The 25110-nt window shown below is 37.7% G+C and overlaps 1 protein-coding gene across 3 annotated transcripts in view; it reads right to left on the reverse strand.

Annotated features, from left to right (window-relative positions):
• FAM135B (family with sequence similarity 135 member B) overlaps positions 1-25110 on the reverse strand; it is a 183473-nt gene that overhangs the window by 22289 nt on the left and 136074 nt on the right. For all 3 annotated transcript variants that reach the window (XR_004306297.1, XM_015856404.2, XM_015856405.2), the window contains 5 exons: positions 13219-13372; positions 10232-10281; positions 6292-6447; positions 4223-4296; positions 711-865 (listed from right to left, as the gene is read on the reverse strand). Coding sequence is in view for 2 of the 3 variants with exons in the window: in XM_015856404.2 (XP_015711890.1) it covers positions 711-865; positions 4223-4296; positions 6292-6447; positions 10232-10281; positions 13219-13372 (589 nt within the window). In the remaining variant the exon portion in view is untranslated. The remainder of the gene's footprint in view (positions 1-710; positions 866-4222; positions 4297-6291; positions 6448-10231; positions 10282-13218; positions 13373-25110) is intronic.

Genomic DNA, 25110 nt, shown 5'->3' on the forward strand with positions numbered 1-25110 from the left:
CCACATTATATGTAGTGTCGATCTTGCTTGTGAATCTACTTATTACATAGTTTAATTACTTAAATATTAGTAATTATCACTGTCATAATTTAGGCAATTTCATAGCTCTGCAAGAGTGGAAATTTTGAACAACAAACTGTATTTACTGGACCGAGGTCACTTATGGTATTAATATGTATTACTGCTCTGCTAATCATAAAAGCTGGTTAAAAAGAGAAAGGACACAAAAACAACAAGGCTGTACTTCAGTGTTGCAGAACTATTTTCTTAATGAAAAATCTGGTTTAGGTACTCAAGGGGAAATTATTTATTTAAAAAAAAGCAATACTGCCTTTTGGGGACAGTGTTGGTCTTCACAGAAATTGTGAGGTTTTTGTGTTCTGACTTTTCTCAACACTAGATGTCACTCTGGGCATAAAATTTGTTGCACTGTTTGTTACCACAACAAAAATCCAATATATGTTTTTTCTTTCCGGATTTTGCTTCCAGCCCCTTCAACTAAACTTTGTGTTAAACGAATAAATAAATAAATAAATAAATAAATAAATAAGTAAATAAATAAATAAGATGATTTCAGTTCTATTTTGTGAGGGATTATGCTCTCATCCAAGACAGACTGAATCTAAGATAGTGAGATCAAATACATTGTGCTAGGGAACCTCCTCAGTTCCAGCTGTCTCGTGAAGCTGTACTAAGGATGCTTCACTCACCTTTGCAAGACAAATCCATGTACCTATCTTCAAAAATAACAGGAAGCGTGTTCCAGTCCCCATCGATGTCTAAGCATTCTGCTGGCAGTGGGGGCATGCTGGTGAAGTATTCTGAATTACGAATTTCTGTAGAAATCTGTGCATGACTTTGGATCCTGGCAGCAAAATGCAAAAGAAACTGAGTTTCTGAGTGGTTACCATGCTGTTTCTCAGTCACTCCTGCTAGCCAAGCAGCAAAGGCAGGCGTGCAGGCAGTTATTAGTAGTGCCTTTCAATTGATATCATTGAAGGCTATAATCTTTTTAGAAGGGACAGACAAGGTAGGAGGGGTTGAAGGGTTGCCTTCCATATTAAGAACTGGATAGACTGCCCTCTGTCAGTCAGGAACAGGTTGAGAGACTGTGGGTTAAAGTTAGAGATGGGATCAATAAAGGACAGCTGGTGGCCAGGGTCTACTATGGGCAGCCTGATCAAGGGGAGCCTGTTGACAAGGTCTTCTTGCTTCAGCTGCAAGAAGTGTTGTGCTCACAGGCTCTTACCCTGATGGGGAATTACAACCACTCAGACATCTACTGGAAAAACAACACAGTGAGCTACAAGCAATCCAGGAGACTCCTGGAATCCACTGATGATAACTTTCTGGTTTGGGTATTGGACAGACCGACCAGCTAGAGGTGAACCGTTGCTGGACCTGGTGCTCTCCAGTGCAGAGGGCATAGTTAAAGGCATCAAGACTGGAGGCAGCTTGAGCTTGAACAACCATGCCCTGGCTGAGTTTGTGATTTTGAGGAATGGGGGTATGGCAAAGAGTTGAGTCAGGATAACATTTTGGCAATTTTTCAGATTATCAATGGTAGAAAGCAAGTAATCACCATGTGCTAGTTAACTAGAAGAAACATTCTTTATATATTATGAAGAATTACTCAGACAACAGATTTGTAATTCTGTTGATCTGTCCTCATGCCAGCATGGAAAATTCCTATAACCAGATAAAAATAAAATAAAATAAATAAAATAAATTGTGCAAATCATCATATTGTCTTCATCTTCAGAACATAATTGTTGTTGACCATCATTGCTCTTACCAGATATTTTTCCCTCAGAGATAAGCGAGTCACTGGTCACTAAAACATGACTCAGGGAAAAGTCACAAACAGCTAAATGCTCATTCTTGGTTGCATCAATGCCTGGGTATTTGGAATTGAGACTTAGCACCATAATTAATTTCTTCCTGACACTAATAAATAGCACCAGAATGTATACTAAAGGCAATATGTAAAAATTATAAATGTTCTCTGAGTCCAGTCTCTGGCACAAGAAAAATGAAAAATTAATACTAATAATTTTCTTTGTAAAGTATTGTGAGACTGTGTCACCTGCCATCCTGTGTGATACCCAGTCCATTTGAAATGGTATTTCTTGTTGTATTTGAGTAGTAAAATACTGCCATGAATGTAGGTGTGTGGCCTAACACAAATCAGGCTGGATGAGGCTCTGAGAAACCTGATGTATCTGTATGTGTCCCTGTCCATTGTAGGGGATTTGGACTGTATGGTCTTTAAAAATCTCTTCCAACTCAAATAATTGTATGATTCTGTGATTCCGTACAATCACAGTATGGGAGGCAAAAACAAGGTTCTTGTAACAAGAAAGACAGAACTGGGGAAAAAGTATATTCATATTTGGAGCGTTTGTACAGTATGTAGCACATTGAGAGCTGACCTCATCTGGAGCCTTTCTGAACCAAATTAAAACTCCCTGCTGGCAGCCCCACCAGTAATAATACTCTGGCAGCCTTTCTGACAGAGTATCATTCTGCTTTTCTAATTGCTCCACATAGCCCAAACAAAAGGAAAACCGGATTCTGCCATGAAGTCTGTATAGACCAAATTAATGAAATTTACTGTGACTGGCATTTGCAAAATATTTTATTTTTTGTTCTCTCTCACCTCAATAGTTGCTGACGAAAAATGATGCTTATCTATAGGAAATGGGTTAGCTCTGTGGTTGTCTGGAGAAATAAAAGCACTTCATGCAATCAGGCTTCCCTCTGTGCAGGGTTGTGTTTGTTTAGATGGAGCCATGAGTGATATTTGCCCTAACAACAGGGTCCTGACATGGGGCTTTTCTTGTACACACCTCACTTAAAACACAATTTAATGAGGGCTAAGTGAGCATAGCTGGGCCCTTGCAGCCTTGACTCTGATCTAATTTGGCAGAACAAGGTTGCCTTGTATGACCAATTCACTAATGAAGTCACGGACCTTTCCTCCAGCACCAAATAGGTCTTAATGTTCATAGTGACAGCTCTGAGAAAGACATGTTCTTCTTTTCTCTTGGCTGGAAACAAATGTATCACTTAAGCCCTATCATCATGACAGGACTGGCCTTCATGGCCTTTTAGCCACTTCTGAAAGACAGGTTTCTGTTCTGGTAATGCTGTGGTCCTCCTGTGTTAATGCAGATATCATCTAGACATCCCTCTTTATTTTAAAATTCCAATCTGTAGAGCTTTCCTTTAACTCTGCCTTCAGGGGGTGAGTCATGAGCATTACCCATGCTATACACTTGGATTCGTGGCAGTAAGGGGTGTCAAGCAGAAGGAAATAATTATCTTGATCACATTTCATACCATATTCTTGTGAATTCAGCCCAGTGCAACATTTATTTTCCCAGACTATTTTGCACTGTTGATTCTTGGTTGGACTAGATGAGGTCACAGAATGACAGAATCACAGAATTATCAAGGTTGGAAAAGACCTAGAAGATCATCTAGTCCAACCATTACCAATACTTCCAGGCTAAATCATATTCCTCAGCACCACATCCAAGCGTTTCTTGAACACTTCCATGGTCAGTGACTCCACCACCTCGCTGGGCAGTGCATTCGAATGCCTGACTACTCTTTCCGAAAAGTAATACTTCCTAATGTCCAGCCTGAATCTCCCCTGACACAGCTTAAAACCATTCCATCTTTTCCATCCTTGGTTATTCTATGATTCCATGATTCTTAATCAATTAATTATCAATCCTGAGCTCATATCACTCCTACACTTCATCAAGCTAGCGTGGTGGTTGTACTTATTTGGTGCTACATCGAGTGAATGTTAACATCTCTGCATAGACCGTACAATAAATCAAGCAACAAATTCATGCACCCAACTGGGAAATACTGGAGAAAGAGGATCTCCTACATCCTATCACTAGAATGCTCTTGCTACAGTGTTTTAATCATTCCCTGAATCTGAAATTAATGTGAGATGGAGTAAGAAAAGGAACTCTTATGGGAATTATAAGAATTTTAGAAGTAGTCATCTCTGACTTACTTTTGACGTTGCTTTCAGTGGATTTACTATATTGAGCTAGAATAGACCTAGTGACTTCTCTCAACCATTCCCTCCCTTACCCCCCCACCAAACAGCATAATAAATCTAATTCTTGGTAGAAAAATATATTAAGCAACTATATTTTCAGATATATCAGTGGCAGGAGAGATTCAATTGGTTACTTACAGGCCTTCCTGGAATGTCAGCACAGCAAGTTTATTGTGTTCAGTGTAGAAGAAGGCTTCTGAGAATCTCCTTACCTGGGAAAGTAACACAGAAGGTAAATCTAAAATCTGCAGAAAGATGCCAAGTGCAATTAAGCTAAAAGCAGAGCAATGACTATCAGGACTAGTTTCCTTAATCTTTCATTTGCTTTGCACTGCTCTTATGATAGAAAGAAAATAAAGAGCTCAACTTTGCTTTCCCAGTCTAGTACAAAGCAGTTAGTGCTGTTGTATATTTTGCTGGGAGGGAAGAACTGCCCCTTGACAGTAAACCAAGATTTTCTTTTGTGTATCTTCCCACCACTTTCCTTAAAGTGTCAAATTTAACATTTCTCTCTGTAATATTAAAATGAGGAAGACTTCTTCCTTTCTCACTGTGCAAATCTTAGCAGCAATGGAGTGAGATAATAAATTAGAACAGTTCAAAACTGAACATCTTTTCTACAGGAACAGACACAATTCCTAAGATATTAAAGGAAGTTTTACACATCATCCCAGAAGACCTATTGTGATAGAAACATATCAGCCTATCTCACAATACATATAAATGAGAGCTCTTCAGATCTCTTAAATGACAACAGATCTGCTTGGCTAATCAATTAAAAAAATAGACTCAGATGTGAAGATCTGGCAGAGGACAAGAGTGCAAAATAAGCTATAAAAAATTCAATGTTGCTGTCTGATATGGAATAAGTTTTGAGTTTCAGTCAATCCATCACAATGTGCAAAGTAATGAGCTGTTGAACTGCAGCCCATACATTACTATGACTATCTGTAAGAGCAACCGCTATTGTGGTGTCAGAGAATGGCAGTGAAAACCATGTCATAGCATCTTAGCACATCACTAAATCCCAGCCACATGTCAACAAATGGCTTTTCTAATAAAAGAAAGTCTAACACTCTTTAAAACTACTACATTTTATCTGGAGCTCTCAAACTGCTTTTCATAACTGGGAAAATATTATTGCACAGCTTACATGGAGAAAACCTAAAGTATGTGAGGATACATAATTTGCCACAGGTCATGCCAGCAGTTGGCATCCATTGATACTGAAATCCACCTTGCTGGAGCTGGAGGCCTATCAAGTTGTGTTCTTTGGCTGATGAAGTCATCCTGGACCTCTCAAAATGAAGGGAGACTGAGCCAAAATAATGAGAGCAGTCTCAATATTGTTCACATCCTCCTGAATTTTATGTCTCCCTTTTGGAGGCATTCACATTCTCTCAACTCTATTGAACAGACCTCCAATAATAACTTTAGCAAGTACCAGTATGTAAGCTGCAATGCAAACACCTACACTCTAGACATCTAAAGCAAAGCAAGATGAATCCTATCATTTTCTGTATGCTCGTAGTCTATTGATTAGATCAGTGTACGAGCTCAGCTCAGCTGAAGTGATGAAAGTGATGCACACTCAATAACCTCATGGAAGGAACAGCACTTGCTGACTAATCAGGTATGCAGATCTGACCAAGCCTGTTCAAAAGCCAATCATTTTTATGCCTTCTTTATTACTAAAAAACAGTTTCCACATGAAGAGTATTAATATTTCATTTGTTGAAACTCACCAGGAAAAAAGCAATAACTAGTTTTATATATGAGACTTAGTGAAGAGAGCATTCCTTATGACATAATTTTGTGCTTTGAGAAAAAAAGCTGAAAGAAACTCATCTTTTGGATATTTGTCATTGTGGTGTTTGTGCCTTTATATATATATATGTTTATGGATAAGTAACCATTATGAGGCATCTCTATCTCTTTCCACACCCCTTATCTTCCATGCTGGATTCTAGTGTTCAGAGTACACTCATTTAATACAGGATTATGGGTACCATAATAGCAGCATCTTTCCACTGTTCCAAAAATTGAAATTTGTAATTTTGAATCCTCTTCTCTAGTCTTTATCCTACTCAATTAATCTCCCTTGAATATTCATAAAGGCATAAGAGTAAGATAAATATCTGTCCATATACATCATTAATGTCAGGAGTTTACCATTACAGAACTTGCTTTTAACTTGCCAACATTACCCTTAGCATATGATGTTCTTGAGTCAGATAAGCTGTGACTTCTGGATGGAGTGTTGCTACCTCCAGGAACTGGGTCCACAGGGCCAGGAGGTGAGAGCAAAGCCAGGCGAGGTCCTTGCTTATCTGTTCTGCTATTTTCTCTGGATTGCTCAAAAGCTACAGGGAAGAAAGGGCTTTTTGAGAACAAGACAGTTGCAGGATAGAAAATCAGTTCACATTTTTAGATGAAGTCCTTTTAGAAAAAACAACAAGTTCTCCTGATTTAGAATTATTACTTAAAGCACTGTTTTACCCCAAATCATGCAAGTGAAACTTTTGCTCTTTAAAAAGTCATAAATTTTTGGTGGGAAAAAAGCAAAAAAACAAACAAAAAAACCCAAACCCACAAAACTAAAACAAACAACAACAACAAAAAACACTAGTTATACAACTGGATAGAAAGAAGTCTAAGATGATCATGGGATTGGATTATCTTTCTTTTGGGGAAGGGCTGAGAGAGCTGGTACTGTTCAGCCTGCGGAAGAGGAGGCTCTAGGGATCTCATCAATGTCTTAGTATCTGAATGGAGAGTACAGAGAGGACAGAGACAGGCTTTTGTCAGTGGTGCACAGTGCCAGAACAAGAGGTACTGGGCACAAACTGCAACACAGGAGGTTCCCTCTGACCATCAGGAAGCACTTCTGTACTGTGTGGGTGATGGAGCACTAGTACAGATTGTCCACAGAGCCTGTGGAGTCTTCTCCTTGGAGATCTTTAAAAGATGCCTGGACAAGGTCCTGGTCACTCTGCTCTGGCTATCTGTGCTTGTGCCGGGGTTAGGTCAGATGGATACAGAGAGACCTTCAAAACACACCCGTCCCTTATGTGAGGTGGGAATAGCCTCAGTCTTTACAGAAACTACTGTAGATGTAGTAAACTGGGGGGCGGGGGGAGGGGGGGGCCGGGGGCGGGGAGAGCAACCAAGTGACAAAGAAAGCAGATTCCAAACTACCCACCAGATAATGCTGAAAACTCTGAAATAATACACCACAGACAGAAGGGCAGAAAGCCAGAAAGCTAGCAAGCAAATACTGTGCCCTCAATACACAATGCAAACAATCCCAGAGTCTGCTGTTTCTTCTGTCCCTCACCATGGCTGGATGAGGCCCTTCGAGCTCTCGGCTGCATTTCTGCACTGAATGAAACCCAGGGAGTGCAGGTCAGCAGCACAGTCCCTGCATACTAACCTCCCTTGTCTGGCATCTGGCAGCTTCTTTAACAGACAGACTGTATAGGCACAAAGGGCCTATCTGCTTCCATATATATGATAGAAATTGAATTTTCTTTCCTGGCCAAGTCTTCGTACTTTTTGGTTGTTTTTTGTAAGAATTTTAGTCTAGCTGCAAGCCTTTTTTTTTTTTTTTTTTTTTTTTTTTGTACTGTTTATTATGCAGTTAATTTCCAGACTGGTGATGCTGCAAACTAAGTCATGATTAAAAACCAAGTGCGTGAGAGAGAAATAAAAAAAATGAATGTGTGGGCAATAAGCTACAATATTATCAGAGTTTGTGTAGTTTGTATGCTATTCCTTAATAATTTGTCAGAAATGGGACAAGCTCCAGTACTCATTCAGGTACAAGGGACATCAGGGGATGCTGTCAGACATATGACACTCCCCATACATCACTCTTCTCAGAGTCAGGTCATTTCTTTATTTCTGTACTCAATTTTATATGCCCTATGTCATTTTTTTTTTTTTTTCATTTTTTCTTCTTCTTTTTTTTTTTTTATTTTTTTCCCCTTTTTTTGCTTGGAATTTATTCAGTAAGCTACCTCTTACATCAAAGACTGAAAGAACAATCTTCAAAGAAATTTTATTATTAATGTGATACATACTAGCACTAGGTGTATGATGGCTTATTTTCCAGTTTATTGATTCTTAGTCTATTGTGAGGGAGGGAAGGAAGGAAGGAAGGAAGGAAGGAAGGAAGGAAGGAAGGAAGGAAGGAGGAAAGGAAGGAAGGAAGGAAGGAAGGAAGGAAGGAAGGAAGGAAGGAAGGAAGGAAGGAATCAGGTGAGAAAACAGGAAGAGAAGGAGGGAAGGAAGGAAGAGAGGAGAGAGAAGGAAGACACTATATATTTTTAATTCTGAGAGTTTTGCTGCCCAGCCAGACAGTAGCCTAGCAATCCTAGCAACAGAGGTCAATTTTCAGTGACTCAGTTCCTCATTGCCCATGAGTTAAAATGGTCAGTAATTGCAATTCTGTCTATTCTGTTCATGTACTTTGTGCCGTGTAGTCTGGTTTTAACAATAATGTTAATCAAAACAAATTTTAAAAATGTTTTGGAAAAAATATTATGTTTGACTGTTTAAAAATCATGTTCAAAATTTAAAAAAACATGGGTCTTGATTTTTTTCCTGTTTTGAATAGCTACCGTGTCCTTGGATTAAATAGAAAACAGGGTAAAATTTACCTTCTTCTCTTCTTTTGTTTTTATTTAATTTTAAAAATGGACCAGACTCTGGTAACACGGTGGTAATGGGAAAGTAACCCCGTGGGCTTCCTTCTGTATAGCTTTAATAGCATTTTCTTTCTTTATAAATGACTATCTTTCATACATTCTGCTGAAGAGAAATGGTCTCAGTTCCCATTTTCCTAGAGGCAAAATACTCAGAAAGCTTTGCCAATACTCTTCTGAAAACTACACAGAGACTTATATGACTTCTGCACTTACACTGCAGAGATGGTCAATACTATTCCTGTGTCCCAACAACACTGTACAATGCTTCATCATTTGTGTCTTATTAGTCTCTGAAAATTCAGTTGGATTCTAGATTATGTTGTTTGACCACCAATCATAGAATCATAGAATTACTCAGGTTGGAAAAGAGCTCAAAGATCATCAAGCCCAACTGCAGCCTAACCATAGTACCCTAACTCTAACAACCCTCTGCTAAATCATATCCCTGAGCACCACTCCGAACAGCTCTTAAACACATCCAGGGATGGTGACTCGACCACCTCCCTGGGGAGCCCATTCCAGTACTTAACTACCCTTTCTGTAAAGAGCTGTTTCCTAACGTCCAACCTAAACTTACCTTGGTGCAACTTGAGGCCATTTCCCCTCACCAATACCCTTAAGGCTTCTAAATTCCTGCAATCCAGTTGAGCTGAGTCCCACAGCTTGCATTTCTCTTAATTTAGATAAAACCAAATTTCTTCCTAATAATCCAACTTCTGATTTGAAATTTGCTATTTCAGTCCTCTTTTTTACATACAGCTAGAAAACATTGTGTCACCATTTGTAACTGCAGTGTAAATACACTTGCAGTTTGATTTGGTTTCAGCTCCATTAATTGTTATTTTGTCATTCTTTCCTATGCCGTCTTCCTGCTAATAAACTGAACAAATCAAAAGAATTAAATCTCTGATTATAAAACAATTTCTCCAGTGATCAACTGACATTGCATTTCTTTCTGGCTCCCTTGATGACTGCCTGTGTCTCACTTGAAATCAAAACAGAAGTTCAAGACAGTAATTCAGTTACTGCTGTGTCAAAATCACTTTTTTCTTCCCACAAGCTTCCTTAGACATTTAGGTGTTTTTATTTGAAAAAATATGGCTGCACAATCTGCCAAGGGGTATTCTCGCCTGTCAGCACAAAAGTTGTAATTGCAACCTACCCCAAATCAACTTTTGTGAATACTATTAACAGTCTGGCCAGGCTCACTGAAAGATGCTGAAGCATCCAGCTGGTGAATTGTTAAAATTAACAGAAACATCGTGTAAGTGAATAATCAAAATTATGTGACATTATTGGTGGGAAAGAAACATCCAGCAACTTTCTTCTGGCACCGAATTACCTTTCTCCCTACTCTAATACATGATTGTGCTTTCTGAGTGCTCTTGAAAAACAGACTTGAAAAAAAAGCACCAACTGATTCTGTTAAAGACAATACCTGCAGCTCTGCACAGAACTGAGATAATGTATCTTCCACAGGTAGTTCCTCTAGAGAAGAAAAACAAAACAAAACAAATAAAAATAAGAGAAAGAATCAGATCAGTTTTCAGTAGATATGAAATGTTGATGCTGTACTCTTTGTTCACACAATATATAAGACATTCTTTGTCAATGGACAAGTTTCAAGTTGGACAAGTTCACGCATAATACACATTGCACTTGTAGGGGTACAGTTACAACTTCTGCTTGTGTGAGCCTATAGATGTTCTGGAAGGTTGTTGCCAGAACACAGGATAGAAAGTGGCTTTATACTGTTTCTCTCTCAATAGAAATTTCCTTACTAGCTTTTCGAATTTATTAGTATATACTAGCATCCGAAGGGAGACAGAATCTTTTCAGTGATGCCCAGTGGCAGCAGGCACAAAACAGAACTCAGAATGTTCCTCTACTCACAAGGAAGAGCTTCTGTACTGTGCATGTGATGGAGCCCTGACACAGGTTGCCCAGAAACTGTAGAATCTCCTCTTGGAGACTGTCAAAAGCCACCTAGACGTGGTCCTGGGCACTCTGCTCTGAGTGTCCCTTATTGAGCAGGGGTTGGACAAATGGACCCAGAGGTCACTTCCAACCTAAACCATTTGGTCATTCTGTGATTTATGGCCAATTGTTCAACTAAGTGCAATGTTGTCTAACCACAGGAACATCTGATCTACTGATGTATAATAAATGGTTCTCCATATCATGTTACATGAGGCCATGTAACACAAGTCCTGCACATCTGAATGATAATAAATGAGTATCTCTGTATTGCCCTGTGCAGTGTGAAGAACTTTCATAGAGCATTCAGCATTGCTTTGATGTAGTCCTGAGAGAACCGAGCATAGGGATGCTCTATGTTAAATGCACAACAAACTATAGGGAAGGGGAAGATATATATCAACACTCCAACTCTTGCAGCTAGATTTTGTGACATAGAACTTTCTAATAGCATACATTACAAATAAATAAATAAATAACACTAATTCCCTTCCTGATCACAAGCGAATCTTCTCAAATAGTACTACAGGCTGAGATCTCTATTTAGCTGGCAAAATGTGAGAAACAATAATTTCCACTTTTAATGTCTTAACTAGACTATTAAATTTTTAATATACTATTCAAAGGGTTAGGAAAAAAAAAATAAAAAAATTAAGAAAGTCCACAGAGCAGATTTATAGTCTTGTATTTGTCTTAACTATGTTTAGAAACCTATGATGAGATTAATCTCCCCAAATACAAATGTCTAAAACTGAATGAGTCATTTACATTCCAGTGGTCTGTGGAGAAAAATGAGCAAGTAGAAGGTGCTGTTCATGTCACCGTAAGGTAGAAAGCACTATTTGGCTGATAATATATTTTATAGTCTTAAATGTTTCTCCCTAGTGACTGTAAGGACAGTCTGGGCAACTCATACACAAAAACAAGCTTGACATTCATCATACTGGGTAAATCTTATACCCCATGATTTTCTAGGCTTTGCTATTGGCCTCAGTAGTCTGTCTTCAAAATCAAATCCTCAGTAGAAGTTCAGGCTGTGAATAAAATGACGCAAATAGTGCTCTGCTCAAGCAGCTAGAAAGGGTATTTGAGTTTAGCAAATCTGCATGTACTACAAGAAGTACATTTGCAAATTAAGTGCCTGCTTCAGTACCAGAAGTCATTTGAAAACCAAGTCAGTCGTATTCAGAAAACCAATATGTGCATATCTGAGTCTGTTCTTCAGTTGTGGTCAACCAAACATAACTCTGCCAGTTCCCCTTCTATAAGCCTTTTCAGGTTAAACATAAATCATCTAAAAATGTGCCTGATAACCAAGATGCCTGAAGTACAGGTTTTTCTGCATGCTGGATTTTGTTTGACAGCTCATAAGTTGCAAATAAAAATGCTGTAACTTTTTTTTTTTTTTTTTTTTTCTTTTTCCCTGTAGCTGAATGGAATTATGCAGTCTGTGTTCTCCCCACTCTGCAAGTTGCAGCCTATTTTGAGTGGAAAATATATACCAAGGAATTAGACGTGAAGTGGAAAATATAAGCTATCAAGCCCATAAGTCTGTACAGCATAATGTGTTATATTTGAAAGTGCTTTTAGTATTTACAGTGAATTTTTTCCCTCCCTTTTAAAATCTGTTAACTAATGCAATTAATACTCTTATTATAATTATCTCTGCAGTGTAACAATCTGACAGCTGTGTATACAGACATAAAAAGTCACAAAAACAGATGAGACACATTCCTTGAATTCGAAGAAACAGTAGGGAAAGCAGGAATTAGTCAGAGATGCTCCTTATTTTCATAGGAGCTTACACTATCATTACAGCCATGAATAAATGCAAATTGCAGAGATCTGTCCCACGAATCCAACCAGCACTTCCACGTTGGACCCAAAAGCCTGAACAGCCAAAAATGGTTTTGCCTAAAAGCTAGGAAATCTATTAAATGAATTAGAAAGAAGAGCAGGATCATTTTAAACAGCAAGACGTGATTATGCTATAGGCAGAAAATCAGTGTATTGTGAAGTGTGAGGGAGGGAGTGTGTTTCAAAAGTGTTCATATCAACTTTACAATTTCTGTTTTCCATTTAAAATATGGTTGTGCATAATATACATAATGTATGTATGTCTAGTCTTCCCCAAACCTCATCATATTTCAGAAATGGAAGGTAGAGCAAGTGAGTCAAAATATCATTCAGAGGCATTTATTTTGAGAAAAATAGCAGAACAATTTTACCTCTCTACTTGTCATGCTACATTCAGATGGGCATGAAGGGATATTCATACACTGAGAAAGTGGTAGCCTGGCAGTACTGTGCCAAAATAAACACTAATCAGAAGATAGGTGGGAAAATACTCTAAAATTTTTGAACATATCAATAACTTTGCTACTAGAAATTGTACTGAAAACACAGCAGTGGATTATGTTCAGTGATTTTAAATGTCTGTTCTCTTACCCAACTTCAGCTGTGGTAAATCAGGAACCTCCTTCATTATGAGAGTGTAGTACGCGTGAAGTCCTCTTTGAGCGTTCAAGAGTAGAAGACAGAGGTCCTTATGCCATTTATATGCATGCTGCATGCAGTTTTCAGATGGGACATAAAAACTTCCCTATATAACAGAAGTATCAGGAAAAGTATAGAAAAATACAGAGATTAAAATTCTTGCTCTCCGTTTGTCCTAGAGGTTTCCATAAAAATCTTTGTCTTAGCAGCTTTTCACTTCTAATCAAGCATTTGTCACTCAAACCTACCTCCTAATCAGCTAACTATGTAGGCATGTTCACAATAGTATCTTTGTGCATGCTTTTCCCAAACTATATCAAAACTAGTAGGTCCCAGAAATGTACTAAATGGACATGGTCCCATGTACTAAAACATTCAGTCCAAATGTTCCAACATATCAGCCTAGCACTGCTGTTCACCCATATCCCATTGTGGAACAAACATATTCCTATGGAGCAGATAGTAAGCAATGGCACATCCTTTGCTACAGAATACTTATCAAATGGCCTGGGTTGAAAAGGACCTCAAAGATTGTCTGGTTTCATCCTCTCTGCCATGGGTAGGGTCATCAGCCACCAGACCAGGCTGCCCAGAGCCACATCAAGCCTGGCCCCGAATGCCTCCAGAGATGGGGCACCCGCAACTTCTCTGGGCAAACTTTTCCAGTGTGTCACCACCCTCTGAGTTATAATGGATAGAGTGGACTAAAAGGAAGACTACCTTTAAATTCCTTTTTCCTCATATTGTCTTAAGCCCTTTTGTGAAGTCTGGAGCTTGATATCATTGTGTCATAGAATCATAGAACCATTTGAACTGGAAGCAATCCTTAAATGTCATCTAGTCCAACAACCATGCTTTGTTTTGAATATTAGTAAAACAAAACAAAACAAAACAAAACCAAAAAAAAAAAAAAGGTGATGGTAATGTTATTCTATCTACTAATTATCTACTAATGAGAGTCATTCTGTCCTCCAAGATAAACACCAGGATTATGGTCTCTCTTGTGGGAAGAGATGTCAATGGACAGACTGCAGCACAATTATACAACATTTTTGTAACTTCTAACTCTTTGAACATAAGCTGAGTTTGCATAAGGGCACCATATATCAAAGTTTTCAGTTCTGTCAAAAACACTTGGAGAAATAATGTAAATTTGAAATTTGCAAGGCTCAGATGTAAAATAAAACTGGTTCTTAAACTGTGCTTTTGTGGACAGGATATCATGGAGAGTTGTAAGAAATATCACAATTGTCAGTAACAGCTCATATTTCCTAGGTCTCTACAAGCAATGCATTTTACAGTTTCTAGACACATCATAGACTTGTCATCCTCTTTCAGTTTCTCTTAATAGTGTAGCAGAAAGGTCTGTTATAGCTTGCTTGATAATAGCTGGATCTTGTTCCACCACAAGGGGGTAATTTATATGCTTTGCACAAGAAGCAAGGATTACGAAGATAAGGAAAGAAAGCCACCAAGGTACTCTATCCTCGAACTTTATGAAACACTAGATAAACTGAGTATATATCTCGATCTGCAGCAGATGAGTGAACAAAGGCATGTCAGGATGCTGCTACTAATGATGTATGGATACGGGGAAGCAAGAACAATTTGCAACTTACTCCACGACTGAATGTTAATGGAGTAAGAATATAATTCCTACACCCCAGTTAGGTATTATCTGCCTTTTTGGACACAGAGTAGTTAGTTAGTAGTTACTAAGCCAATGGCCTCAACAGCCCAGAAGAACAGTGAAGACTTACCAACCACATGCCAGTGCACCTCCCGTGCTGTTCTACCTTTGAGTCCCCAAGTAAACCTGCATTTTTTGGGTCTTAACTTGAGCATTTCTTGTGCAAATTATCAAGATATTAAGTAGCATTCTGTGGTAGACATGATGGGGACTTCTCAGCTTGACCCACAAAGAGCTGGTGATGACTGTCTGTAGTGGTTGTCCTTGGAAGGACCACCAATCTAAATTTTACTCTTGCTATGGAAAATTAAAAAAAAAATAAAAAATAAATAAATAAAAAGAATAATAAAATGCTGCTGTCTGATGCAGATTGACACACAATGTCACAAGAATGTCCTGTTCCATAATCCATTGCTGATTTTTTAAGCAAAAATTGCTATGTCAATTTAAGTGCTGCACTGACAAGCAAAAGGAAAAATGTGAGGTAATTTCATAGCTCACATCAGTACTGTAACACAGTATTGTTGAACAAGTCTAAATCTTAATAGGTCTATCTGAAACCTTTCTTGCCATAAATTGTTTAAAAGTATAAGTAAAAATATAATAGGAAAATGCAACTCCTTGTAGGCTCCAAAATGTGTGATTTGAAGATGTTGAAAATCCTCATCATTTTATTCTTCCTTAAGTGCATTAGTGTTTGCCTAATATTCCTATAGTGCTGAATAAAAAATAAAAAAAATTAAAAAATCTCAGAAATTGAATAGTTTAGCATTTTGAGCGTAGGAGTTCAGGAAAATATACTTTGCAAAAATTTACATAGTGTTAAAACACAAAATAGGAAATAATTATTATTCAAAATAGTTTACATTATGTGTTACCAGCTTAACTTGGTCACCACTTGTGGAAATGGAAGGAAGGGATGCCATCCAAAGGGACTTGGACAAGCTTGAAAAGTGGACCCACAAGGACCTAATCATATTCGACAAGGTCAAGTGCAGTGTTGGACTTGGGCTAGAGCAATTCCAAGTATGTACACAGACTGGGAGAGGAATTCCTTGAGAGCACCCCTACAGAGAAGGACTTGGGGGTTTTGATGAATGAAAAGCTGGATGTGAGCCAGCAGTGTGCACTTACAGCTTGCAAGGCCAACAGTATCCTGTGCTTCATCAACAGAGGGGTGGCAGCAAGGAGAGGGAAGGGATTGTTTCCCTCTACTCTGTCCTTGTGAATTCCTCATCTGAAGTGCTGTGCCCAGGCTTGAGGCCCCCAGTGAAAAAAAGGAAGTGGAGTTGTTGGGAGAGGGTCCAGAGAAGGCCCACAAAGATGCTCAGAGTGCTAAAGAACTTCTCCTATGAAGAAGGGCTAAGGGAGTTGGGCTTGTTTATCCTCAAGAAGAGAAGGCTGCAGAAAGGACTTACTGCAGCCTTCCAGTAGTTGAAGGGAGGTTATAAACAGAAGGGAGACCAACTTTTCATGGACAGTTAGTGATGGGACAAGGAAGGATGGTTTTAAGTACAAGAAGGGAGATTTAGATTAGAATTAGGAGAAAATGTTTTACTCTGAGAGTGGTTAGGCACTGGCACAGGTTTCCTAGAGTAGCTGTGGATGCCCCATGCCTGGAGGTGTTCAAGACCAGGTTGGATGGGGCCCTGTGCAGCCTCATCTAGCGGTTGGCAATCCTGTCTGTGGCAGGGGCTTGGAACTAGATCATTTTTAAGGTCCTTTCCAACCTTAGCTATTCTATGATTCTATGATCCTAATTTGAAATATCATTTTGTCAAGGTGGGAAGTGAGAGTGATGGAAAAAAAAGCATCATGGAATTACTGCCTTCAGAAGACTGCTTCTTTGGTAAGTTGTTGCACACACAAAGGCAGAGCAGGACATAAAAGAGATTATGAAACCCACCTCAGGAACAGTTTAGCTAATGTGAGTTAAGGTCTGAGCATCTTTGCTGGAGATCCAAGCACAGTAGGCATCTGCCAGGCAAGACCATTATAAGGTACTGCTTAATCAACCTATCCGTCACTGTTCAGTAATCTAAGAAATGTCAAGAAATGCCCTCCTTTGGGATGGTCTGAAGACTGCATACCTTCCATATTCTTACTTTTAATTGTTTTTTTATACTGTTTAAGCGGTTGCTGTTTTCTAGGTTATAGCCTAGCTTCATGCCACAACACTTACAAATCAAGCTTAGCAGCAATTATGGAACTTGGTATTCTAATGAAAAAGAGTACCGAAAAGCTCGAATCCAGGAAAAAACACTGCCCATGACCCATTAAACAACTACAAATTGCTCTGAAATCTGTGCTCCTTGAATAAGAACAGCTATATTCTATTCAAAAGGATTTAATTCTGGTTAAGACACAACCCATGTTAAAACAAGTCTTTGTAGTGAGGCTGATAATCCAAGATTGCCCAAAGCATAACTGTCTGGGCTTGTAAAGTCCACTGTGAAAATTACGTTAGCTTTCTTTGTGAGAACATTTTGAGTAAATTACTTTGGTATATGTTAATTTATTCTCATTAGTTTTTAAGCAAGAACAGAATATTTTATGCTTGTTCAAAATGTACCTGTTCTGCTTTCCTTTTCTGTGAACCACTCTGCAATAGCAGAATATTTCTGGCTTCTGTTCTTATCTACTTCTGAAAAGTTTGTGAGCAAATGAATGCCTTAGAAATCTTCACTTCAAGAATTACCACCTAAATGTACTCCAGTGGCAGTGATGGAGGATGATACAGAAGCTACTAGTATTGATGCCGGAGAAAAGTACAATTTCTATTGTGCCAACTGCATCAGAGAGAAAATATATCATGAAAGCCATAAGATGATAGAAAAACCGACAGAAACAGGCAGTCAGGAAAACAATGCAAAGAACTGCAAATAATGCCAATTATTGCAGAATGCAATGATTGCTTTAAGCGTTAGCTTTTCTATGGTGTTTGAAAAATATTGGTGGTATTGATCCCAAATCAAAGTAAGAATAAAGTTGTTTCATTAGCTGCCAACATCTATCTGATAAACCCTCATCTTGAAAACTGTGCCCAGTTTTGGGAAACATGATATAAGAAGTACATAAAACTAAGAGAGAGAGTCAAAGGGGGGATTATGAAGGAGATATGGAGAAGGGTCTAGAAGTGTGTGACAAGCAGCTTAGATCACTTGGTTTGTTCAGCCTTCAGTCGAATTTGGCCATGTTCTGCAAAACTAGATCCTGACACTGCATACTGTATTTTGTCCATCTGTTCTTTAAAATTTCATCTGGTGTTTACTCTGCCAAAGAAAACAGCCTAAAAACTCAACAACTTCAAAACAAACAAAACATTCCTGACAATATCCCTGCTAAATAGACTTAAATAAATCACCCTTTAAAATGAATGTGTCCTGTGTAATGTTCTTTTTAGTGGATAGATTTCTCCTGTAATTACAGTGTATTACTTTTTAAATGCACTTTACAACAAGAGAAAGGAAAATTACTTGAGAAAAACAAACACAAATTAAATAAGGTTCATGCCAATTCATTATTCTAATGCAAAGAACAATTTGAGAGTAACCACTTGCAGTGTACCAAATCCATCTAATATCAAAAGGCACCAATTGGATTTTATGCTCTGTTATACACAGTTATTGGTATTGTTTTGTATTAATGTAATTTCAGAAGCTATGTAAACTGTGTGAAATATTCAACAATAGCACTAACAATTGGTAAATTAGACTCTTTACATTAATATAATTCAAAACAGCATTTCATAATTCAGATTCAAATTCAAATGCTTGTCAAGAATTCTGAGATACTAAGAAACTGCTGCAGACTACATAGATGAGTTTGTAATTTCCAGTAGTTCTTCACCAGCAGACAGTATTATCTTCTAGTAAAGATACAGTTATCTGCTTGGAACAGAGTAATAAAAGTCAGCATCCCATGAATGCAGTATCTGAGAGCATAGTGTCTGCCTATTCATTTTCATGCCTGCATTTGTCACCTAACATATTAATTTTGGTATAGCTTCAAAAACAATGAGAATGGGGATTTTGCATATTTACCATGGAGAATGCTTTTCATGATAGTTCTTGTGAGCTGGTAGTTGGAAACAAAATGATAGTTACTGAGCTTTAATCCTTGAGAAAGGATTAAAAGATTATTTCTGGTCATAAGAGATATGACTGAAGTATAGGGGCAGAAGCACACTCTCACATGTACAGGAAAACACATGACAAAGAAATATATTGATATTGTATAATAAATAATAATAAAAATTAAACAACAAAAAGTAGTTTATTCTGACCTTCCCTCCCACTCCATCAATACATTCTTGCTGAAAAAACAGTAGGTTGGATGGGACCTGTGGTAACCTGATATATTTGGTGGTAACTCTCCCTACAGCAAGGATTTGGAGCTTGTTAATCTTTGAAGTCACTTCCAAACCAAGCCATTCTATGACTTTATTTCATTATTATTTGAGTTATTTCATTACTCAAAACTCTTGAAATAAAAATAAAATCACTTTACTGTATTTACTTTTGACATACATGACACTAGCAACACTTATCGAAATGTGTCGAAAATGGGAAATAGCTGTTGATACATTATTGATGAGTCTCAGATTTTTCTTACTTTTTGTTTTGTCAGGTTCACACTCAGCAGAATATCATACATTTTAAAAGTCCAAAACAGCAAAACAAAGTTTTCTTTCATTTTCAGGTGTCCTAGTTTGGTTTCAGTTGTGTTGTTTTTTGTTTGTTTGTTTGTTTGTTTTCTTCAGAATTTTACATTTAGAAGACATTTCACAGTTTTTGAATTACATTTCAGTAGAAACTAAGCAAAAATTTGAAGTCTCCTCAGCCTGTCTCTAATCTATATCACATATCACCTTGAAAAGTGAATCTCTCCAAGGCCTCAAAGGTCAAATTACATCTTAACACATCAGTAGCAGTGTCTACTATTGTGACCACAATAGCTCTTCATGTGAAAGCAAACTATAAAAGCTTAGAAGTCTTAAGAAATTTTTGCTGATGATGGATAAGGAAGAAAACTCTTTCCTTCACCTGAGCTCTGAGGTTATACATCACTATAGGGAAAATTAAAGCCATAAAAATATTTCTTTAGCAGTAAATTAAACACTGATGTCTCAGGAAAGCTAGAGCAGGTGTCTGACAGGAGGCATACTTCTTCCAAGATGATCACTGAATCATCAGGAAAAAGAAAATTCATATGCTTTCCTTTCCATCTATTAGACATGCGTATGAAAATAACACATATTAATCCATATCTTCATCTTACAGTAGTTAAGAGTCTCGTTTAGAGGATAGTCACAAAGTACTCTGAGGTGTCCGTTGGCCAAGAAGTGGTACAGCAATACTGACAAATTATTTTACAGAAAAAAGTAGTGGTTGAGTTTTCAATCTATCTGAACATAATAGATTATCCAGAAAATAATAATAATAATAATAATAAATAAAAAACAAAACAAATAGACATCTGTATGAATATATAAAAAGCTGACTTTCACATGTAATTACAAAATATATATTTCTGAATTTACACGAACACACACATACAATGTAAATGCAGAGCTCCTTAACAAAATAACACAGTGGAAACATCAAAAAAGGCTTCAGTGCATTGCCATTTCTGATTAAGTAGAGTCCGTGCTGCTTATCGACAGATAAGGAAAGAAATCCACTCCTGTTGCTGTGATCAAACAAGGACCCCTGAGCTGAAGAACTGCCTTGTTATAACACATCACTGCAGGCAGCAGGCATAAAACCAGTCAGGTTCCAAAATGAAACTTGTTAGCAATATTTTTTTGTCTCTCCTACACATTATGTACACACTCACACATACAAGGGGTACCGTTCAGTAGCGTAATGAAATTGTGCCGCTAGAAATTGCATTGAAGACAACAGAATGTACAAGAAATGCTTTGATTCAACTTTGACAAATAGCAATAGGGAAGGACATGGGCAGCTGCTGCTGCAGTAGACATAGCCTTTTGTCATGTAATTCACTCTAGCAGCTGGTGGAGGAATTTTGCCCTTTTCCCCACTGCTATGTACTGCCTGATCCTAAATGAATGAATAAATGGTAGTACTCAAATATTTTGTAGTGATTATTCTTTGCTAACTATGAAGTGCATCAAAAATAAATCAGTAGCATTTTATTTTTTTTTTCTCCATTTTACACTTGAGGAAAATAATACTCAGAAATATCATCTCTTACCAGGTTCATGCAAAAAGAGAGAACTGAAGGGTGTTCTGAGTTTCCATAGTTGCTATTTTTTCAATGCTTCAGACCTCAATGAATTGCATCCTTCACCCAGACATAACTGTTGCCTCCAAGGAGGGTGTATTTGTCTGGGCTTAGTGTGTCCCTGGGAATCCTTTTAGAGAAAAACTGTAGCTGAAGGGACCCAAGATGGAAGTGAAGATGTATATATGGAAATGGATGTCCCACCTTGTGTTGTCCTCCCAGTGCCGCCTTCGGGAGGGCATGGCAAGGCTGTATGGCAGTCAACTGACAACACTTTGCCACAGCATCTCTTTCTTGGGGACACATAGCTCAGCACTGCCAAGGTTCACAGGAACCAGATCAACTATGCGAATCTCACTGTAGCAAGGAAAATAGCTGGGCAAATCCTAAAGGATATGAGCTGGCATCATTCTGCTTTAGCTTGGTGCCTGTTTGCTCAACAGGAAGAAGTTCTGGTTGAACACAGGCTTGAATGAGTCTTGATGCCTGAGAAGGACAGGAGTGGAAGTGGACTGATTTCTTGGCCTTCTATCTATACCTACGTGACTTTCTCTTTTGATTTTCCCCTAAAAATAGTTTAAACCGGTTCCCTTGCACGTGACATTTCTCTCATAGTGTTTGGCACAATATGTTATATGCTATAACTTGTATCATGCTTTATGCATCACAGAAATAGTCTCAGTGCTGCTTTCTGATGCACGGAGTTGGAGCAAGTGTTCACTCTGAAATGCTCTTTATTTAACAAGAGCAATATTGATGACCACAGATTCCTATTTAGAAATGCCAGGCTCTATTAAATACTGCCAGTCACTGATAAAGAGAGAGTAACTTCAGGCCCAAATCTGTTCACAAGATTTGTGGGAATAATTGATTTTACAGTTTGAGGCTCAATTTGGGAAAAAAAGAACATGTTAAGTCAACTCAGAAAGAAATTACTTCTTTGTTCATAGTGAAATGAAATGAACGTTTCTTTCTTTCCAATGGCACTTTCAATAATTATTGCAATTTATCATATTACTGTGACATAACAAGTCAAGACTTGTCAGCTAACCGACCTCATACACCCTCTTAACAAACTAAAGATATTAATTAAAATATTCCTTAAACTCCTCAGTTTCATAAAGCTAGACAAATTACCATGTGCCATTGCAATTTTTAAGCTGGGAATCACAGCAGGATGCAGAGAGGGTGTTCTGATGGAATATTTATTCCAACATACTGAAATAAATGTTTATCTCCCTGTTTCCCACCAATGTAGTGGACTGAACTCAGTGATTCAACCATTCTTTCCTAGCTCTGATCACGGAATTTGGGCTCTCTTGTTAAGAAAATGGTGTAATAATGGGATACAATATATAAGTAAACTGTTATGATGACATGAAATTTTTTGCATGTCATCTAGTTCTAAGAAAGAATCTAGAGCAATTACCCCATTGCTACTCCATTTAGGTTTTCAAATTTTATTTCCTCTTTTGTCATTCTGAAATTGTTCTAAAACTGTCTCAAAATTGTGCATCATGGTGTTAAAACATTTTATGATTTACACCTTTAAGGTGCTATATCATCCTTAACATCATTAACCCACCATTAAGCATAAGATCAACTCATTGGTCTCATTCAAGAACTCCACCTGTAGCAATCAATTTGATTTTTTTTTTCACTACTCCCACCTACTTGGCCCATGAAATAATTTTACAATGACTACTACCCAAAAATTGTTTTTCACTGTGTCCTTTTAATATCCGATCCCAAATCAAACTTTGAATCTCAGAGGAGAGAAGGCAGATGGAGCCACCCGCACCCATGCAAACCTATTTACTTGACAGCCTTTCCCACAATTCAGAGTGGAGATCTCCCTAATCAGAGAAGTTTCTGCATATAAGCTAATTAGCTTCTTCACAAATGGAGATAAAAAAATGAGAACAATCATAGCACTACTGACCTCTTCTTTAACTTGGAAACTTAATACCAAAAGCACTGTCAAAACATGGCTAAGGAGGAGATATTTATTTGTCATTTGTCAGTGATGAATTATTTCAACCATTATGAGTTCTTTTTTTTTTTTTTTTTTTTTTCTTAAAACATTCTAACATTTTGTTAGTAAGGCAGATTTTTTTGTCTTATTGTTTCTTTCAAGTCTGCCATACAACCACAGTTACCAAATCAGTTCCTGTGAGTCATAAGCAGGTGGGAAGCAGTCAAGACACTATTGATAGCATTAGTATTTTATTATTATTATTTGCAAATGTTCTTGCATACCCACTTCTTTCTGTTTGGTTCACAATCAACTTCCCTCAAAGATGTCTGGAAAATCTACTCTTTTGTATATGCTTTATCAAACTGGAGCAGAACTGAAGTTTAACAAGTCTATGTTTTGGAACAAGTTGTAGTCAAGTATTACAGACAAAAGAGTCATAAGACAAGAAAAGAAATCCCAAATCTAAGCCTTGATAATTTCTGAAACTGCATGCCTTTAGGCAGTCTCGAAACGCCCAAATACTGGTTCATGCTGCACCCTTCACAGTGTCCATGCTTTCCAAAGATTGCCTGTATGAACTGACAGCACTGTCACGTCTCTCAATTGTAGAAAATTCTACTAACCTCAAAGAAACACCTACCAGCAACATGTTATTCTGAATTTCTTATGGTCTATACAATTGGAGGAATAAAAGAATCACTTTATTAGTTATTTTTTTCAGCTAAAATGAATTTTGTCCATCCTTATATAACGAAAACAATGAACAGAAGCTTTTTGCAAAATACCGCTCCAAAGTTTGCTGTAAATCAGTTTCCATTCCTTTCTCATCTATATTGCTGAAGATAATTATGTGGCTCAGAGAGTTCCATCACTCACATAATTCACGTTTTCCTAGAGACCAAATGAGATCTATTAGATTTCTCTCACAGCAATGTTTCAGAACCTGTACTTTCTGGAGTGACACTTTATTTCAACCAATCACACAATGAAAGAATTATTAGTGGTCCTGGTTACTAACCTTTTCTTTCTTGCAAACAGTCTATTCAAGAAATGCTCCACTTTTTGTTGTATGGCTGATCTGTTTTCTTTGACAGTTGGGGTATGTGGTTTCTAAGGCAAGAAACAACTCGGTGCTTAATGCTGTCTGTGATTATTCTGCATTCTTGAAGTCTTTACTTCTGACATATTCAGGCAATGAATCATTTATAACTCTTTTACATGCATGTACACATATATCAGATTGCAAATGTAATTATAAAACAACATACAGCCCTTTTTTATCACTTCAGAAATCCACAATTTCTACATTATCACTGAAGTAAAAGTAACAGAAGCCTTCCTGGGTATGTTACTTAAAGACAATTATATCAATTTGCCATAATTTACTGCAACAAAACAGGGATTTTTTAATAACTGGAGCTGTATAAATTTGCATAAGTATTGTATTTTCACAGGTTTATTTTCCGAGGCCAGTACATATCTCCTATATTATGCATAGAACATATTCCATCCCTGAAGTCATTTGCCATCAAAGGCAATCAAATTTCATGAGCCATGAGTCGCTTACTGTTTGTTCTTCAGGCCATCATTTTATGTTTAAATGAAATACTTCCAGTCAGTTTAGTAGAAGAGAAAGGGGGGACTGGCTGACAGTTATGGAGAGTCAAACCGTATTTGTTTACAAGAAAGACACAATATGCAGAGCAGGAACAATACTCAGCACTGCTTTGAAGGAACCCCTCTGTCCCGTTTAGGCTTTCACTCTTGCCTCAGGCAAATGTCTGGCAATGTCAGGTAGATCTGACTCCAATGGTACACGCAGACTGCTGCAAGACGTAACACAGTCTGTGAGATGGTCCTGATTTTTCATTTGGGACATCAGAGAACAGGCAGATCATGTCTCCACTTACCATGTGGCCTTCTCATT

This window comes from Coturnix japonica, chromosome 2, assembly GCF_001577835.2.
Source record: "Coturnix japonica isolate 7356 chromosome 2, Coturnix japonica 2.1, whole genome shotgun sequence".
Taxonomy (NCBI): Eukaryota; Metazoa; Chordata; class Aves; order Galliformes; family Phasianidae; genus Coturnix; species Coturnix japonica.